The sequence below is a fragment of the Macadamia integrifolia genome, chromosome 3 (genome assembly GCF_013358625.1).
Source record: "Macadamia integrifolia cultivar HAES 741 chromosome 3, SCU_Mint_v3, whole genome shotgun sequence".
In the NCBI taxonomy this organism is placed as follows: Eukaryota; Viridiplantae; Streptophyta; class Magnoliopsida; order Proteales; family Proteaceae; genus Macadamia; species Macadamia integrifolia.
The window spans coordinates 14006027-14023254 of record NC_056559.1 but is presented as its reverse complement, the minus strand read 5'-3'; the positions used below and the strand labels follow the sequence as shown (position 1 = coordinate 14023254).

The 17228-nt window shown below is 35.6% G+C and overlaps 1 protein-coding gene across 1 annotated transcript; it reads left to right on the top strand.

Annotated features, from left to right (window-relative positions):
• Nucleotides 1-5891: 5891 nt before the first annotated feature.
• LOC122072757 lies at nucleotides 5892-6583 on the top strand. Its single transcript, XM_042637157.1, has one exon. The coding sequence runs from the start codon at nucleotides 6010-6012 to the stop codon at nucleotides 6397-6399; it is 390 nt and encodes a 129-aa protein (XP_042493091.1). The 5' UTR covers nucleotides 5892-6009; the 3' UTR covers nucleotides 6400-6583.
• The last annotated feature ends 10645 nt before the right edge of the window (nucleotides 6584-17228 follow it).

Sequence of the window (17228 nt, the reverse complement as noted above, 5' to 3'; positions counted from 1 at the left end):
GTTGTAGTTGGTGCACTACCATGGAATATTGAGAGTGATCAGGTTCACGTACGAGAATGTATAAGAGTTCGTGGATTTAAAATCAATTTTCTCTCTCTTCATTTAATAGATTCTAAATCTACACCTAGGGACATATAAGAACATTCTCGTACATGAACCTGATCCGTCATTTGGAATATTTGTTGAGTTGTTAGACTTAGGTCCAGCATCTCCAGCCACTTCAATTAATAGCCAATGTACGAGGTCCCTGCCAATATAAGTTCTATGGAGGGTCAATAAGTACAGAATCTTATTCCCACGTTTCATTGAGAGATTATTCTCATATTCAAACCTATGATCATTAGAGATTATTCTCATATTCAAACCTATGATCATTAGGTCGCAATGGAACAACGTACTCTAATTAGGGTATACCGAAATTTTTCAATACTTACAATTTCATTCGAATTATTATAATAAGAAGTAGGAAAAGAAAAAAGTTTGGATCAAGTCGTTGTATGAGAATGTTCTTGTGCGGTCTGTGCCGGACTTGTGGAATCCATTGTCTCTCTCTTAATTGCATTGTTCCATGAACTTGTAGATTCCACATGTCTGTCATAGACACCTATGAGAACATTCTCATACAAGGACCTGATCTAGACTCAAGGAAAAAGGCTATAAACAGATTTTTGTTGTCTCAGATCCTATTCAAGCAAATTGCTATATAGTTTGAGGTTTGGCGTTTCAGTTTTGAAGAGCACACCTTGCCTAGTTTTGGGCCTTTTGGCCAATGAAGTTAGGGATGCACCTAGGCTTACACGTCTGTGTATAAATATGGGAAACAAACATTACTGGTTGCATAATCCTTGTGCCCAAACACATAAGTGCACAAAATTACCATTCTAACACATAAGTGTACGAAATTACCATTCTATGTCTTATGAAATTAAAAATCTCATTCATGTTTATAATCTTCTACATAGTCCCGTTGGTCCTTTGCACTAGTCTAGGGGATACGCACCCAAGCAATGATCTGTTGCCCATAAATCTAATGCACTGTAGCATATATAAACTATATTATTTTTAGAAAAAAAATACAATGATATAATTTGTATGATCATTCAAGGAGAAGCATTACAACTCCAATCAATTGTCCGAAAAATAATTTTTATTTCTCCATCCGCTATTTAACAACAATAAGAGATGTTTCTCTCTGAAGTTTCTCGAGACAATTGCAAAACTCTTGAAAATATAATTTTTATGACCTTCCATATAGATTGACAAGGCTGGGCCTGGTCCTCACCCGGTCCATACTCTAAATGGGCTTGGGTTTGAGGAAAGATCGCGCCTATAATAAGACCCTTATCCTATAAGCTGGGCCTGGATCTACAAATTGTCACCCCACCAGATCACCAAAATGAGCAAAACTTGGGTTTTTTTCTAGGAGATAGATAGGCTCATAAGTCATAACCAATCATTACATCATCCGTATGTGTTTATAGACTCTCTCGACTATGGGTGTCAATTCGTGGCCCGAACCGACTAAACCGATCGGGACCGACCGTTTATAGACCGGTCCAGCCCGGACCGTTTATTAAACGTGTCGGGCTTGAGCCCGGCCCGTTTATAAACGGTCGGTCTTGGTTTTGCTACTTGGACCATCGGGCGCCCGATCGAGACCGACCGTTTAACACCCGATCGAGACCGGCCTATTGTGCACTGGCCTAGCCCGACCCTTTAATGATTGTAGAATACCTATTTTACCCCCCAAATTAGAAAGCAAAAACTAAAAAGTAAAAACATGTTCATATTTTAAATAATGGTTATATTTGGTATCATTTATTAATTTATTGTCATTTTTTTGGGTTTGCATGAGTGGGCCGGAATATAAGAGCACATTTTAAAGAGGGTCCATTTAAAAACCGGTTAAAGCCTGTTTAACATTAAACATGTCCGTAGCCCAATTAAGGCCCGACTAAAGCCCGATTAAGGTGGCACGATTATAGCCCGAGGCCGACCGACCGAATATAAAGTGTACCATGCCCTCAATAACTAAGCCCGATTAGTTAAATGGGCGGACACGGTGTAGCCTTTGAAAGTCTTTAAGCCCGATTAAGCCCGATCGAAACCGAACCGACCCGACCGGTTGACACCCCTACTCTCGACGGATGGGTAATACTTAGAATAACTATTTTTGATATTATGCAATTTATGCCACCCGATGTGAATGTATACAATATGCATGGGATTAACCGCTTTAATCGAATCTTCTATTATGATTGGAGGGAGGATAAATTAAAAAAACATCTAGCATTTCCTCATGCTTGGCGCAATGAGTTTTTTTTTTTATTGGTACTTGATTGAAAAAAAGATAATAATAATAAAAAAAAAGCCATGCCTTCGTCATATGGGATAATAAGTAATAATAGCATGGCATTTCGAGTTCGATAGAAACAAACCTTTATTGTTTATTCATAATATGAGAATAGGTATCGAAGGAGTAGTATGAAACAAAGGTTATTTTCGATAAAAGATAATGCAAAGATTGATTTATATGTCTATCTCTCTCTTCAAATTTAATTACTTTTTTTTTTATATATTTTTTTATTTATTTCTTGACAACCAAACACAGCCTAAATGAATCAAAATAAAAACCAACACAGATTTGTACATATTAGTGATAGCTCTACCTAGTAAGCCAATAGCTTAAAAAATAAAAAATAGAGAAGAGTATAGGAACCAAAATCCACTTCAAATTGAAAAAGAAAACAATATGAGTGTTCTTCCACTAATTTCAGATGGAGATTGAACCACTTAAGAAAATCTCGAAATAGACAAAAAGTGAAGAAGAAGAAAAGGCGACGAATCAATTATGTCGAGGGGCATATGAAGCTCAATTATAATTTATAGGGGAATTTATTATCACCCCTACACTTGGCCTATATTTATTAAAACTCTCATACTTTTTACTTTTTTACTGATACTCCCTTGCTTTTTGATTTTTTACATCTCTTTCTTCCATGCTCTTTTTAAATACCCAGGTTACCCTTCCTTTTCACTTGTAACCTATTACACTCTTTTTCAAATCGATTGGTTTGAATCACATGTTTGAACCAAACCACTAACAAGTTTTGTCTCATCTAGTCATCTAGGATATTGTAAATTCAAAAAAGAATAATTTTGTATCCAATCTATATCTATATCTGTATTGGTGCGGTAAAAATTGATCGAATGATCTTCCTTGAAGACTGGGTACTCCACGCTAGACCTGCATAGAAGAGCAGACAAAGAGGAGCCGAGCTGACCCGACGGGGGACTCTCCGATGCCTAAGTCAGATTTCCTCCACAACAGCTACTCAAGAGAGTTTTTTATGAAAAATGATCAATCATTTTTTTTAGGGCTTACCTTGATATTTATAGGCTACTAATGACAAGAGGTAATTGAGTAGAGTCATTTTTTGGCAGGTAGTTCACTCTTGTTAGGATAACTCTTGGAAGAGTTCCATTAGGTAACTGTTACCTTACTTGTTGAGATATCTCTTAGTGATAAGATTTGTTGAGTTGACAATGAGCGATCCTTGACATTGTCTTTGCAATCGTTGAGATTGGATCAGACTCCTTAGGGAGCCTACCTAAGGGGTCGGCTCAACCAAGGATGAGTCAAGGGATTGGCTTGGCCAAGGATAAGCCAAGAGCTCGGCTTGGCCAAGGATGACCAAGGGGTCGGCTTTGCCGAGGACGACCAAAGGGAGTGACAATTTTACTCTCATTAGGTATCATATGTTTCAATCGGGTGTCACGCGTTTTTTATTTTTTTTAATCTTTAGATTGATTGAGATCGATACCAATTTAATACCGATAAAAAAATAAATTGCTAAATTTGTGATGATGTATGACATAAATAATTATAATAATAATAACAATAATAATAATAATAATATAATAATAATAATAATAATAATAAATAAATAAAAAATAAAAAATAAATAAACAACATCCCTGATGATTGAATGAGATGAAATAACATAATAATAATAATAATAATAATAATAATAATAATAATAAATAAATAAATAAATAAATAAATAATATCTTTAAGGATACATCAGCGATGTCAATATCCTTGACAATTGGATGAGACAAAACTTTTAAGTGGTTTGGTTCAAATCATATTTTAAACCAATCAATATGAAAAAATTGTAATAGATTACAATTGAAAAGGAAAGATAATTTGGATATTTATAAAAAACAAGGAAGAAGGAGATGTAAATAAAAATAAAAGAGAATATCAGTAAAAAATAAAAGATAAAAGAATTTAATAAATATAGGTCAAGTATAAGGGAGTGATAATAAATTCTCCAAAATTCTATTTGTAACCTGCTTGATTAGAAAGAGACAAATATAGAAGTTAAGGATCTCCTTAAACCAGTCTGAACTTCGTTTAGATCGGCATAGGCGCACATAGTATCGTAGTAGTCATCATTACTCAACTGGCTAATATTAAAACAAAAAAAAAAAAAAAATCAACTGACCAATACTAGTGGGTAACCCTGAGAGATCTCAATCATCTTTAAAATCAAAATTAAGAAAACGACATTTGTTTTAGCCCCTACGCATTTAAGTGAGAGATGTTAACTGATACCTGACTCCAACCTAAAACCCCACAAAATATCTCGCACTTTCCCGGTTCTCTTCTGATTTTTTACAACCCTATCATAATGAACCGATTGAATTGATCCAACTCTCTATTGGTTTTGATTTTAATTTTGATTTTAAAAAATCGACAAGATCGATTGACAAGACCGATCGAAACAAACATTTAAATCGAAATTTGAAAAACCAATAATAAAAAATTCAAAAACCTAATTAAATCAATAGAAAAAAACCAATGTAAATCAATCTATCTTCTACACCCAGACACAAGTGTGAAAAGACCACCTTACCAATGGCCCGTGTGCTAAAACATTAGCCATACGACTGATTAGCATTGTATAGAAACCAAGATCAGACCAACACTAGGCATTCTAATAAAACTCATAAGGGATCGATTGCTATTGGTTTCTATTTGTTTTTTTAAAAAGAAAAAACACCTTATTGGTAAAATTTCAGTCTAAGGTCTAACACGATATGTGTACAAAATTGAAGGAAAAAAAATGAGTAAACTCAAGCTGAACCGATCATTTGACACCCCAACACATTGAGATGATTCATTCAAGTTTGGCCACTCCTCGATCAGTATCCATACCCTCCAATCCTCTCCAGCTTGGGGTGCTAGATTGGGATGGTGCTCTTCTATAATATGGTAGGAGTGGCAACATCCTACGGCCTACAGTACCTCGGTACTCTTGCTTGTGTGTTGGGGTCTATGCCCGGATTGCTCAGCCTGTGAAATATAAAGCCTGGATCAAGTGCTCGTATGAGAACCATTCTTGTATGGTGTTTGATCCACACTTGGATTCCATTTAATCTCTCATTTCTTTCAATTGGTTTTTATTTTAAGTGTGGATCAAACATTGTACAAGAATCATTCTCATACAAGGACTTGATCCGATTCCTAAGATGTGCCCACTGGAGAGGGATCAATGAGAATTTTGTGTCAATCTTTCTCTTTTCTATTTTGTGTACCATAGCGCTAGAGAGGATCTGAATACCTATTTTCATGCCTCTACTTTTTTTTTCTTTCTTATTTTTTACCCTCACTTGACTCTCATAATATCTGGATTAGCAGTCGGGGAGCAATGGTCAATGGGCATCCATCGACCCATAGTGCAGCAACTGGTGGAACCCACGCGTACAAGAAACCGCTACCACTACCGACACGGCAAATCGTGTTTAAGTTAGTAAAAGGTTACCAAAAGGGTATTTTTGTACTTTCAATTACATTTCAATTTCCCCCGTTTTCGTGTCTCCGACTCCACGACCCCTCCCGTCGTTACATCCTTATAAGTAGTTGCAGACAAAGTTAGCGAAATTTTGATGTTCAAATCAACAAAACGAAGCAGAGAATGAGAGAATAGGGCTCTTCAGAAAATGGGTTATGGAAGGAAAAGCCAAATCTCCTCTGCTTTGGAGGTCTTCGCTCTAAATCCATTGCCATATAGGGTTCTTCTAATCTTAGGGTTGGTTTCTATCTTCCTGGGCATCTCATGGTACTCCTCCTATGAATCCGCTGTGGAGAAAACACAGGAGCAGATGAGTTTGGTACTTATCATTACACCTTTAATTTTATTGATCGTTGTTCGTTGGCTTTCATCCATGGAGAATCCTGATTTCCTGTTCTTATCTGATGATCGTCGGAGGATGAAGACCCACCACCTCCCGGCGGAGGGCAGCTCTCCTTGGGGTGTCGCCGCTCTGATTGTGGTTTTGCTTATCATGATCTCATACCAGTCTACCTTCCATGACAGTTGGTTCATTTGAATCTTTTCAATTATGGTTTCTGAGATTTGCTTCATGATATAATATTTGTGATAGAGAGGGAGGAGATCTGGATGTGATGGATAAATACAGTAAGTCTGTAACCCCTTCATATCTTTTATGTAATGTAATTATGTGTAGATTTGAGTATTCTTCTGTAAATGGGAAGGTGTGGTATGTTTTGCACTATACGCTATATATTGTCGTTTGTTTCTGTAGTTAATTTTATGTGGAAAGCTCTTTGTTAATTAATCAGATTGTACTTTCCGTTTCAAAAATCTAAACCTAAAATCATATAGAAAAGAATAGAAATTGTAAACAAACAATCACATAAGGCATACAAGTATTTACTAGATATGGTTACTTTCATGAAGATGAGATTTTCTCCATTACCAATGGAGAATAGAGTTACAATCTCTCTCGTCCTTACACCCCTCTCTCAAATTGATTACGTAGAAAGATACCACAAATAACAACAATCGTAACCTTATCCCAATTAATTGGGATTGGCTACATGGTTCCAATATGTTCCACAAAATAAAAGAAATATAGGATAAACAAAATGCAATAAGGAAGTAGAAGACGATGCAAGAGATATGCTTTAGCAGTAAAAATAGAACAACATTCCAGGAACATCCCTTACATGAAATTGGTTACGTGGGTCCTTGTCTTCCACAAAGGTTTTTCTACGGTTATACATGAATCCAACCATACCAATTGCATATATTTCTTATCACTTCATTGATCGCCATTTTAGGTCTGTCTCTACCTCTTCTGGAACCTTTATATTACAGAGCAAGGTAATATATAATTTATCAAAATACCCATATAACCTTAAAGGTCATCCTCACACCTCTCTCTTAGATTGATTAAGGTGAGAAACAATACAAATAATTTATCAAAATACCCATGTAACATTAAAGAATAGGGTTACAGACGCTCAGGCCTTCAGCCTTTTAATAGCCTCTCAGAATCAACCCACTTATGCAAAAGAAAGAACACAAGACATCATACTCCCCAAAATTTCCTAATTATCGTGCAGAATGTTTCTGATCATAAACTACCAAGTGATCATTCAAATTGATTATCAAACCCTAACATCATTAATGATGATGTTTGGGAACCTTGTGTTGTTGTTGCAGTACCTTGCTACCTGACTCAATTTAGGTGCTGATGAACCCTTTTCCTTCCTGAGTACTGCCTGTGAGCCTCAGCCACCCTTAATAAACTCAAAAAAAGTAGTTACGTGCGCAATAAGGGCGCAGTAAGGGCACAGGATGATGATGGAACGTAATAATTTGGGTTATGGCCCATCTTTCATGAAGAGCTATATATACTTCTTAAATGTACTCCACACATAGTGCTATCAAAGATAATATTGAAGACCTACAACCTAAATTGTGCGACTGGTTGCCATCCAAAAGAGTGGCATACTTTTGTTCAATATTAATACGGTTAAATAAAATGGTTAAGGATGCTATTCATAATTTGATATAGTAATATATCATTGCAGGTAGGGGCCATACGGCCGACTTTACATTTTTTTCATGATTAAAATTCATGGCCTAAATTAGAATAATGAGATAATTATTATTTTTTTTTGGACGGGGTGTACTGTGGCTGCTTAGAAATAGATTTTTTTTGAATAATTTCTACTAGGGGTGAAAGTTTGGCCCTAACAACTCGAACCCGCCTTAATCCGCCCTGAGCCCGGACAGGGCTTGGGCCAAATTTTTTGACCCGAAACGCGGGTTAGGTTCAGGTCGAAACCCGCACCCAATTGGAAAAATCCAGAAAATGCTATGTGCAATCAAAGAAACAGTCGAATGCACTATCCATGAGCGCACCCAATTGGAAAAATCAGAGTAGGTGGAGTCGGGTTTGACGAGAGAACCATCAAAAAATGATAATTTGTTCTTTGCCTTCAAGGCCATAAGCATCGAGCGATGCCAAGTGGGACAATTATCCCCATCAAGAAGAGGACTCACCAAGGAAGAACTTGGTTGTTCGGAAGAACGCAGAAAATAAGGAGAGGAAATGGGAATCACTGGAGTTGTGGTAGTGGTGGGTGGTGTAATGTCGGCCATTGGAATGGTGAAATAATTCCAATGAAAACGTAGAATCGTCCTAGGCTGATACCATGTTAATTTAGTTACACCAAGAATTGGAGCTATAAATTGCTTGATTTTATTGACTATCTATGGATGGATATTTATACAAAATATTGGATTGATTTACTCACTAATCTAATGCTGGAATTGATTCTGTACACTTATACTTTACATATATATATATATATATATATATATATATATAAAGTAAATGGATAACAATGAAGAAGATATCATGCGTTGGTATGATAAGGAATGAGATGTCATGTCACACCCCGCTCGCACAAAGTCGAGTCGGTGACCGAGTTAACACCGGTTAACTCACAAACCTATCAGGATCAATAATGCAGTAACTGCAATATAGCATACATCTACTAAACTAAGATAAGACTTGTATTTTTAGTAGAAGACATGTTCATAATAATACCTGTAATTGTTTCCCACACACTTGATACCCAAATTGAGTTATAAAAGTTACATACATTTAGGCCTGAAGGCATGATATATATATACAAAAAAAAAAAATATATATATATATATATAATAATTTAAGCATCAAGTAACAAAATGGGATACATAAAAAAGAATAAAAAAGAATCACTCAGGAGTCACAACTGCCATGCAGCACAATCCTCGCACGTGCAATTGACACTGTGCTCGAACTCGTCAGGGACCCACCAGTCCTCACAGGAAAACTCCATAGCGGGGCTCGGCTCCTAATCTCCAGGCGGGTAACCTGCAAAATCACTTAAAAAAAGTTGTGCACATGGGATGAACTCACTAGCCCAGTAAGTGGAAAGGAAGACCACACAAGGAAAGCCACACAAACAATCATCACACAAATGAGCCTATATGCAATTCATTTTAACCCTATTAGCCTAACAACATTACTAGGTCATAGGTTATGTACTACTCACAACCACAGTGCGCGTATGCCCCGGGTACGAGCTACGAACCCCATCCCATGATACGCCCATAGGGTTGTCAGAGAAGGCCACTGTTGGTACCGAAATTTAAAATGCAAGCCGACCCTGTTTCACCTCTAATTTCTACTAATATTTGTAAGTATCTATTATTTATAGCTAATAACATAATTTGATATGGAGAATTTCTCATTACATTGTCCATCCTTCTTTAGTCATGTAGTGGATTTTTTATTTTTGTCACTTTTTTTTGGTGGACAACCTAATTAGTGGATGAGAAAGCCACTTCGCATATTCCTTTACATTTTACAACGCTTGATTGAAGTTACTAAAGTTGAATTTCTAACCAAATTTTAAAGCTTTATATCTTCATATGGTGAAATCTTCAATGTAATATCCTAATGTCAGTTATAAAACCCGTAAGTCCTCGATCACATGGTTTAGAATTCATGCTAAAACTCATAAGATCCTTGGCTGTACTTTTCACTGTAGTAAATTTTTTTTTTTTGGTGAATTTAAAATTTTTTGGGTGAATTAAAAAAAACAAAAAATATGCAATTGAATTTATTAATAAAAAGATATTAGGTTTAGGTGGTTTATTCCTATGATAGGGAATCACCATGCAAGCAAAGTTGGATGGAATACCTCGCCTGACCAAATACGACATGAGAGGGGAAGTGCAGGGTCCGTCAATAGGGGGCACATTTAAGAAGAAAAGAGAGTGTATAAGAGGGATTCTCATGCCACTGGTGTGGGCATCATTTTCCCTTATTCTTATTTTGATTCTACTTATTTTAGTTGATACTTGATACTATTAAAAATATTTCTATATTGGTCGCAGCTACATAATTCTCATCATTATCTATACCTACAAGATGGTATGCAAAATTACACGAATGCCACTTCACATTACCAAAATGTAATGGCATTCTTGTAACTGTCATTTTGGAATTATTGTTAACTTTTAAGACATTGTCATTGCATGTTTTGGGGTTGAAATCGATCAGATAGGCAAAGGTCCTATATCAAATGGACCCATCTATGTTTGTGATCATGTGACAATTAATTTTGATGAATGCTACTAACCACACACTGGTAGAGGATTAGTACTGAAAACATTCATTGATGCAAGAACAATGTAGTCAGCTAAAGTGCAATTGCAAGGGGATCCGGCCTCTCTCCTTGGCACCTATCACCCAGGTCTTGTCAATAACTACATGGGCGAGTGCCACATGGCGAGACAATGATTTAATGATTCTTAGCACCTCGTTCTTCAAACCTTTGTCAGTACCTTGTTTTCTGCAACTTTCTCAAATCTTTGGATCATCACCCCACCATGTGTCGCTCATTCAGATAACTATGAGCCGACCTGGGCGATGGATGCTAAGGAGAGGAGCTAGATCCGTTGCAAGATGCCCCTAGTGATCAAATGGCTAGATTTGAATGGATATTAGGTTTAGGTGGTTTATTTAATTCACCCAATTTCTCTCGTCAAGATGTTTGGAATTGTAAACTCCCTAAAACAGGGACATTCTCACCCAAATTGGCTGCAAGTTACTTATCTACTAGTACGTATACTAATAGATCTGGCTTATCAAACAGGCGTAAATGCTTGATCTCTTTGCTATCACTGATGGCCGTTTATATGGAAATTCAAACTACACCTAGAATTTATAGTATTTTTCTGGAAAATGGCACATGGAGGGGTTCCTACAAAGGATATTCTTGCAAATGGATGAACATTGATCCTACCTGTGGATTATCTCACAACAAACAAGAATCAATCTTACATACTTTTCTACATTGTGAGTTTACCAAAAAAATCTAGGCAGCCTACCCATTAGGTCTAAGACTTGAAGCTCTTGAGGATGCTTCTTTCTCGATGGTGTTGTTGTATTTCTTTCAATCTGTTCCTCATGACAATCTCTCAGACTTCTTTATTTATTTTATCACTACTTGTTATTATATTTGGAACCATAGGAATGTTGTGATCTTTAAATAGGATAAACCCAATCCCAATGGCATTCTCCATTTGGTTAATCGATGGACAATACAAGTAAGCAAATCTGAAATACCCATCCAGGTGATCTCAAACCAAGGGAATCCTATCCCTATACTTTTCCCCAAATGGACCCCATTGACTAATTTTTGTGTGGGTGTCAAGATCAATCTCACACAATTTCTGCCTGGGTTTATTGTGTAACCAATAACAAAAATACTATTTTAATTGGAGTTGATTATATTATGATAGGAAACACAGATGAAGCCTAAGTACGCGGGCTATTGCTGGGAGTGAAGCATGCATGGAAGACGGTTGGGATTGAGGGGATATCTGGACTGACTCAAACAATCTCAAAGTTTTGTTGACTAACTACAGAAATTCTCCTTGGTCTATTCATGATATTCCTATTTTTTTGGACATTCAACCTTTTTTGACTAAACTCACTTACTATCTCAAATCACCTGATGATGATATAATTAATTGCCTCAAATTGGTTACTTTTTGAGTTCTCAAAAAGAGATTCTCAATCCCCTCCCCAGTAGATTACCTGATGTTCTCTCTCTCTCTCTCTTGCTCTCTCTATTAATTTTTTCTTATTATAAAAAAAAAAAAAACCGATTGGAAACTTAAGGAGACTCCCTGCCTTTATAAGAAATCTGTAATATGAAGAATTTTTATCTCGTACCAACTTTATAGCGGAAACATCAAATATCTAGTGCAATAGATATGTACAGAAATTGCAAACTTCTTAGCCCTTGATTCAATCTCTCTGAAGGAACATAAATCCAAAAGTTCTTCTTTATGTTTGTGATGAATGCCAAAATATCAAGTTGGAGTATTTGTTTTTATGTTGATCATCGTTACAGGCCTCTTGAATTTTCTCTTGTTATATTTTATTTGTGTATAATACAAATTTACAATTATATTTATATTATATTTTATTACTATTTTTTTTTATTATTTATCATTGATAGGAATTCTCTTGTCAAGACCCTATGAATCCATTAAAACCTAAGGCCTAGGGTGAAAGGAAATGCATTCACTAAGTAGGCTTTAGATGCATAGGAAGTATCGGGGATATTTTGAAAAAGTTCTAAAACCCAATAAAGATTTGTGAATCCTAGAATGAAATGGTGAGCCTAACCACCTAGTAAACAAAAAATTTCTTCTTATAATGATAGGTGGACATAAAACTTTAATTTGAAACTCAATCTTTAGTTCCAAGATGATGTGGACAAGATGTCTACTAAATTTGAGCTGAAAAAATTGTGCCACTTCAATTTGAGCGCTTTGGCTCAACTAGGTCTTCCATCCCTATTTATTGGAAAGAGCGATGGCTTGTAGCTATATATATAACTAAGTCCGGATCACCTCCTGTTTTTATTTTATTTATTTATTTATTTATTTATTTATTTATTTTTTTATTTTAAACGGATCACCTGCTGATACTTAAAAGGAGAGTAATTACTCAACTTGCCCTCTATATGGCCACCATGTGTGCTTCACAAAATCGCTAAAATTGTTATCTTAATATCAATAAACATCTCCCATGTATTTCCTCACTCTTTCAATTTGTCATTGCAAATATTGCTATCCTTTGTCAGTTTTTTTAAATATCAAAATGCAAGTAGTGTCGCGTTGCAGATGAGAAAAATGGGTTGGGCTTGGGGTTGATGGGTAAGGTAAGGGTGGGGAGGGAAAACAGAGGAAGAATAAGGGGTGGGGTAGAATTGCAGATGGGTGGTGTGGGCTGATGTGGGAATTGCAGAGGGAGTTGGAAAGGAAAAACACAAGGAGGTGAGTGGGGTTGCAAGCTATGGAGAGGGAGTTGGGGAAGGGTGGCAAGTTGCATAGGGGATGGGAGGGAAGAATGGGGAGTGTAAGCAAAACATAACCAGGCAATAGGTATAAGACTTTGACAAACTATTATATTAATGAAAATATAAATACAAGTAAAAGATGATTTACTTGTTCAAGCAATCCTTTTGAAATAGTAGCAGAAATTGTTTGTAGAGTTGAGTCATATAGTATGTATACTCTCCTTAAGGTATTTGAACGCTCCGTATAATTGTATGCAATCGGGTTGACCCTATGTTCTCACCTCGAAGATAAAGCAACTCTCTAATTGCCTTAAGGTGCACTCCAAAATCAATTCCCACAAGTTTGTTCGAAGGTAATACTCAGAAATTCAAAGTGAAAACAGTAACAAAGAGCAAAATAGAGAACAAAAGCACTTATAGTAAACAGAGAGTAAAAAACTCTCTATGTGAATGTACCCTTCACATACAAAGAGAACCACCTGTGCACACTATTCCTCAGCGTAAATGATGCCAAAGCTGCAAGCTTCGGTAGCACAAAAGCTTTAGGGAATGCTTTATTTCTCAACCTTTTTCTTTCTCTTGTTCAGTAATAACTTTTCTTCATTTATACGTTTTCTGTTCCTTTTGTGTATAACACACCCAATAAGAAATTGAATCTTGAGCCATGGCAATCGTAAATTAATTAACCACCAAATGATGAATTGAGTAGACGACAGAATTAAGCTAAGATTTTGAGTTTGGCTCTTTTAATCTTTTTGGAATCACTCATACGGGTTGTTTAGTACTTTTTTCTGTTTTCAGTAAAAATTGAATGATTCTCATTCAATTCCGTTATGACTCGATCTATGTGGTTCTAGGGTCATTCACTGTTGAGATTATGATATATTTAATTGGTTCAAGGGGTTTCACTATATATTTGTAGTGATGTTTTCTTTCTCTATAAGCAAGCTGAAAGAAATGCGAGGACAAGCACTGTAATCCTATTCTTTATTGATAGCCAAGTAATTTTTCATCTTCTATAACTATACGAAACAATTTTTTCACGAATTATTGCATTTATCCGAGTGATTCACAAACGACGAAAATCTCTCTTTTGCCAGCCCCTATCTCAATGAGCCGAAACCAAAACGTACTCTCATTCTTTGTTGAGTAGTTGTTTAAGTTAGTCTTGAATGAGCCCCTCTAATCTCGTAAATCTACTAACATTATGTAATTACTTGTTCTTGTGTTTTCATTTCTTTTTATTTTTTTTAAATCATTTTAGGATTGCATTAGACAAACATGCATCACTAATTCTACCACACTTCTAGCCTACAAGGTTTGATTCAATACCTGAGCAGCATAACCACCTTAATCTGTTCTTGTTTTTAGGCAATAATTTAATAATTTGGACTTAATCAATGGAAAGTAGAGAAGCCAAGCAAGATATAAAACAAATCTTTGCAATTATAATTCACCCACGTCTTGTAGTTAAGTGCGTGTCAAGCCATACTCCAGCCAACTGGCAAATAAGTACTAAATGTACACAGACCCTAGCTAAAAGCCAAGCAACAAAATAAACTTCATCTACCATCTCAGATCACCAGAGGGGTTGAAACCAGTGGGAATAAAGAGATGATGAATGATAAGAGATCATAAGCAGAAGCACAACCAGCAAGGCTGCGACACCCCAAGGGAAGCTTCCTGCTCGATTGATTAAGTCATGCGGTGGACGAGGTATCCGCCGGAAGAAGCTACGGTTGATGGCCATCGACCGCACCATGAATATCAATGCCACTGGAAACAGGAACAGAAGAAAATGAAGGCTGGTCATAGCCCTGTTCATCTGGGTTTTGTAGCCTGTGTACTGTGACAGCGAAAGGAAGAGAATAACAATTCCAAAGAAGGCAAGAAAGGGTAGTGGGGGAGCTGAGATGTTGCCAAAGGTCTGTCCCCTCCACCCTTGGTTCCACTCAGGGCCCCTCCTCTGTCTAAACACCCATGCCATCTGTCTGTCTCTCTCTCTAACTTCTGATAGCTCTCTTGCACTTTGAGAATGGGTGGTTTTGTGCATAAATACCGAAATGAAACTGAGGTAAGGGAGAAGAAGGTGCCATCTGCCTCACTGATATTGGGATTGCTTTTTGGATTAGCATAAAAGGTAAAGCTGGAGTATGGATTCTTTCCAGAACCGACCTTTCTTTTGAGTCATATCCACTCCGAGTGGTGATGCCAAATGGTACGTGTTCAAAGACTTTTTTTTTTTTTTGGCTGATTGTAAGAGAGATGAGATCTCTACAGTTACAATGTTGTTGCTTGGTAAAGATCAACCCCATATATAGACAATATATAATAATAAAAAATCTAAGACTGTATTTGGTAGTTATTCAGTTTTAGAAACAACGTTTAGGCTATGTTTGGCATCGTTTAAAAAAATGTTTTTAGAGTTTTTTCGTTCTATGAGAATGAAAAAAAGAAATAAAACGTTTGGTATATTTATGGTGTGTTTCGTGTTTTTTAGAAAAAAAAGTGAAAAAAAAAAAAGCGATACTTTGACATAGAAACTAAAATTTCTGTCTTTGACACAAAACGTCGTTTCTGGAATAGAAACGTTATCAAACGCAGCCTTAGTATAAAAAATAGAATTTTCAAAATTTTTGTCAAAATCTCATTTTATCATTAAAAAAAAAAAAGGTTTTTGGTGAACTTGTTTCAGAAATGATTACCCTAGTTGTTCATTTTTTTTTTTTTGTATTTGAAACGAAACTAAAATGATGAAACAAGGTTTCGTCGTTTTTCATCATTGTGTGTTTCTAGCGTTTGATTTTCCCTTTTCGTTCCAAAAAACCCAAAAATACCAAATTGGCACCAAACATTTTATTCCGTTATCTTGTTGCCATAGAACGAAAAAATGTCAGTAACGTTTTTCTGAATGACTAACAAACTCAGTTAAAAAACGAAAAAAAAAAAGAAAAAAATTACCCACATTATACTTAGTGCACAAGTTTGAAACTTAACTTATATATGGATTGTTTTATTGATCGCAAGACCTAAATTGAACCAGCTATGAAACATCTAACATTCTCCCATTTGATCTAGTTGATCAAACTGTATTATTTAAGGGGATTTTTTTTTGATAGTTTTTGAATTCAAACTAATTTTGAAAACACACATGACGAGAGATCACTCTCAAAATAATAATAATAATAATAATACAAAGCACAAATTCATATTAATTTCTTCGATTTGGCAACAACTTTATACGTGTCAAATGAAATTGTTGCAAATGGATCAAGATGCCCATCATGTCATTTGATCCACATAAGACCTAACCATAGTCACAATATAAGCAATTAAATTTTTTCGAGTCCTTATTATATTGAATTGTTTCTGTCTTTGACACAAAACGTCGTTTCTGGAATAGAAACGTTATCAAACGCAGCCTTAGTATAAAAAATAGAATTTTCAAAATTTTTGTCAAAATCTCATTTTATCATTAAGAAAAAAAAAGGTTTTTGGTGAACTTATTTCAGAAATGATTACCCTAGTTGTTCTTTTTTTTTTTTTTTTTTGAAACAAAACTAAAATGATGAAACAAGGTTTCGTCGTTTTTCATCATTTTGTGTTTCTAACATTTGATTTTCCATTTTCGTTCCAAAAAACCCAAAAATACCAAATTGACACCAAACATTTTATTCCGTTATCTTGTTGCCATAGAACGAAAAAACGTCAGAAACGTTTTTCTGAATGACTAACAAACTCAGTTAAAAAACGAAAAAAAAAAGAAAAAAATTACCCACATTATACAAGTGACAAGTTTGAAACTTAACTTATATATGGATTGTTTTATTGATCGCAAGACCTAAATTGAACCAGTTATGAAACATCTAACATTCTCCCATTTGATCTAGTTGATCAAACTGTATAATTTAAGGGGATTTTTTTTTTTTGACAGTTTTTGAATTCAAACTAATTTTGAAAACACACATGACGAGAG

What these genes read in the sequence shown, in the direction of transcription:
- LOC122072757 (XM_042637157.1), top strand. Translation starts at nt 6,010, where the DNA reads ATGGGTTATGGAAGGAAAAGCCAAATCTCCTCTGCTTTGGAGGTCTTC.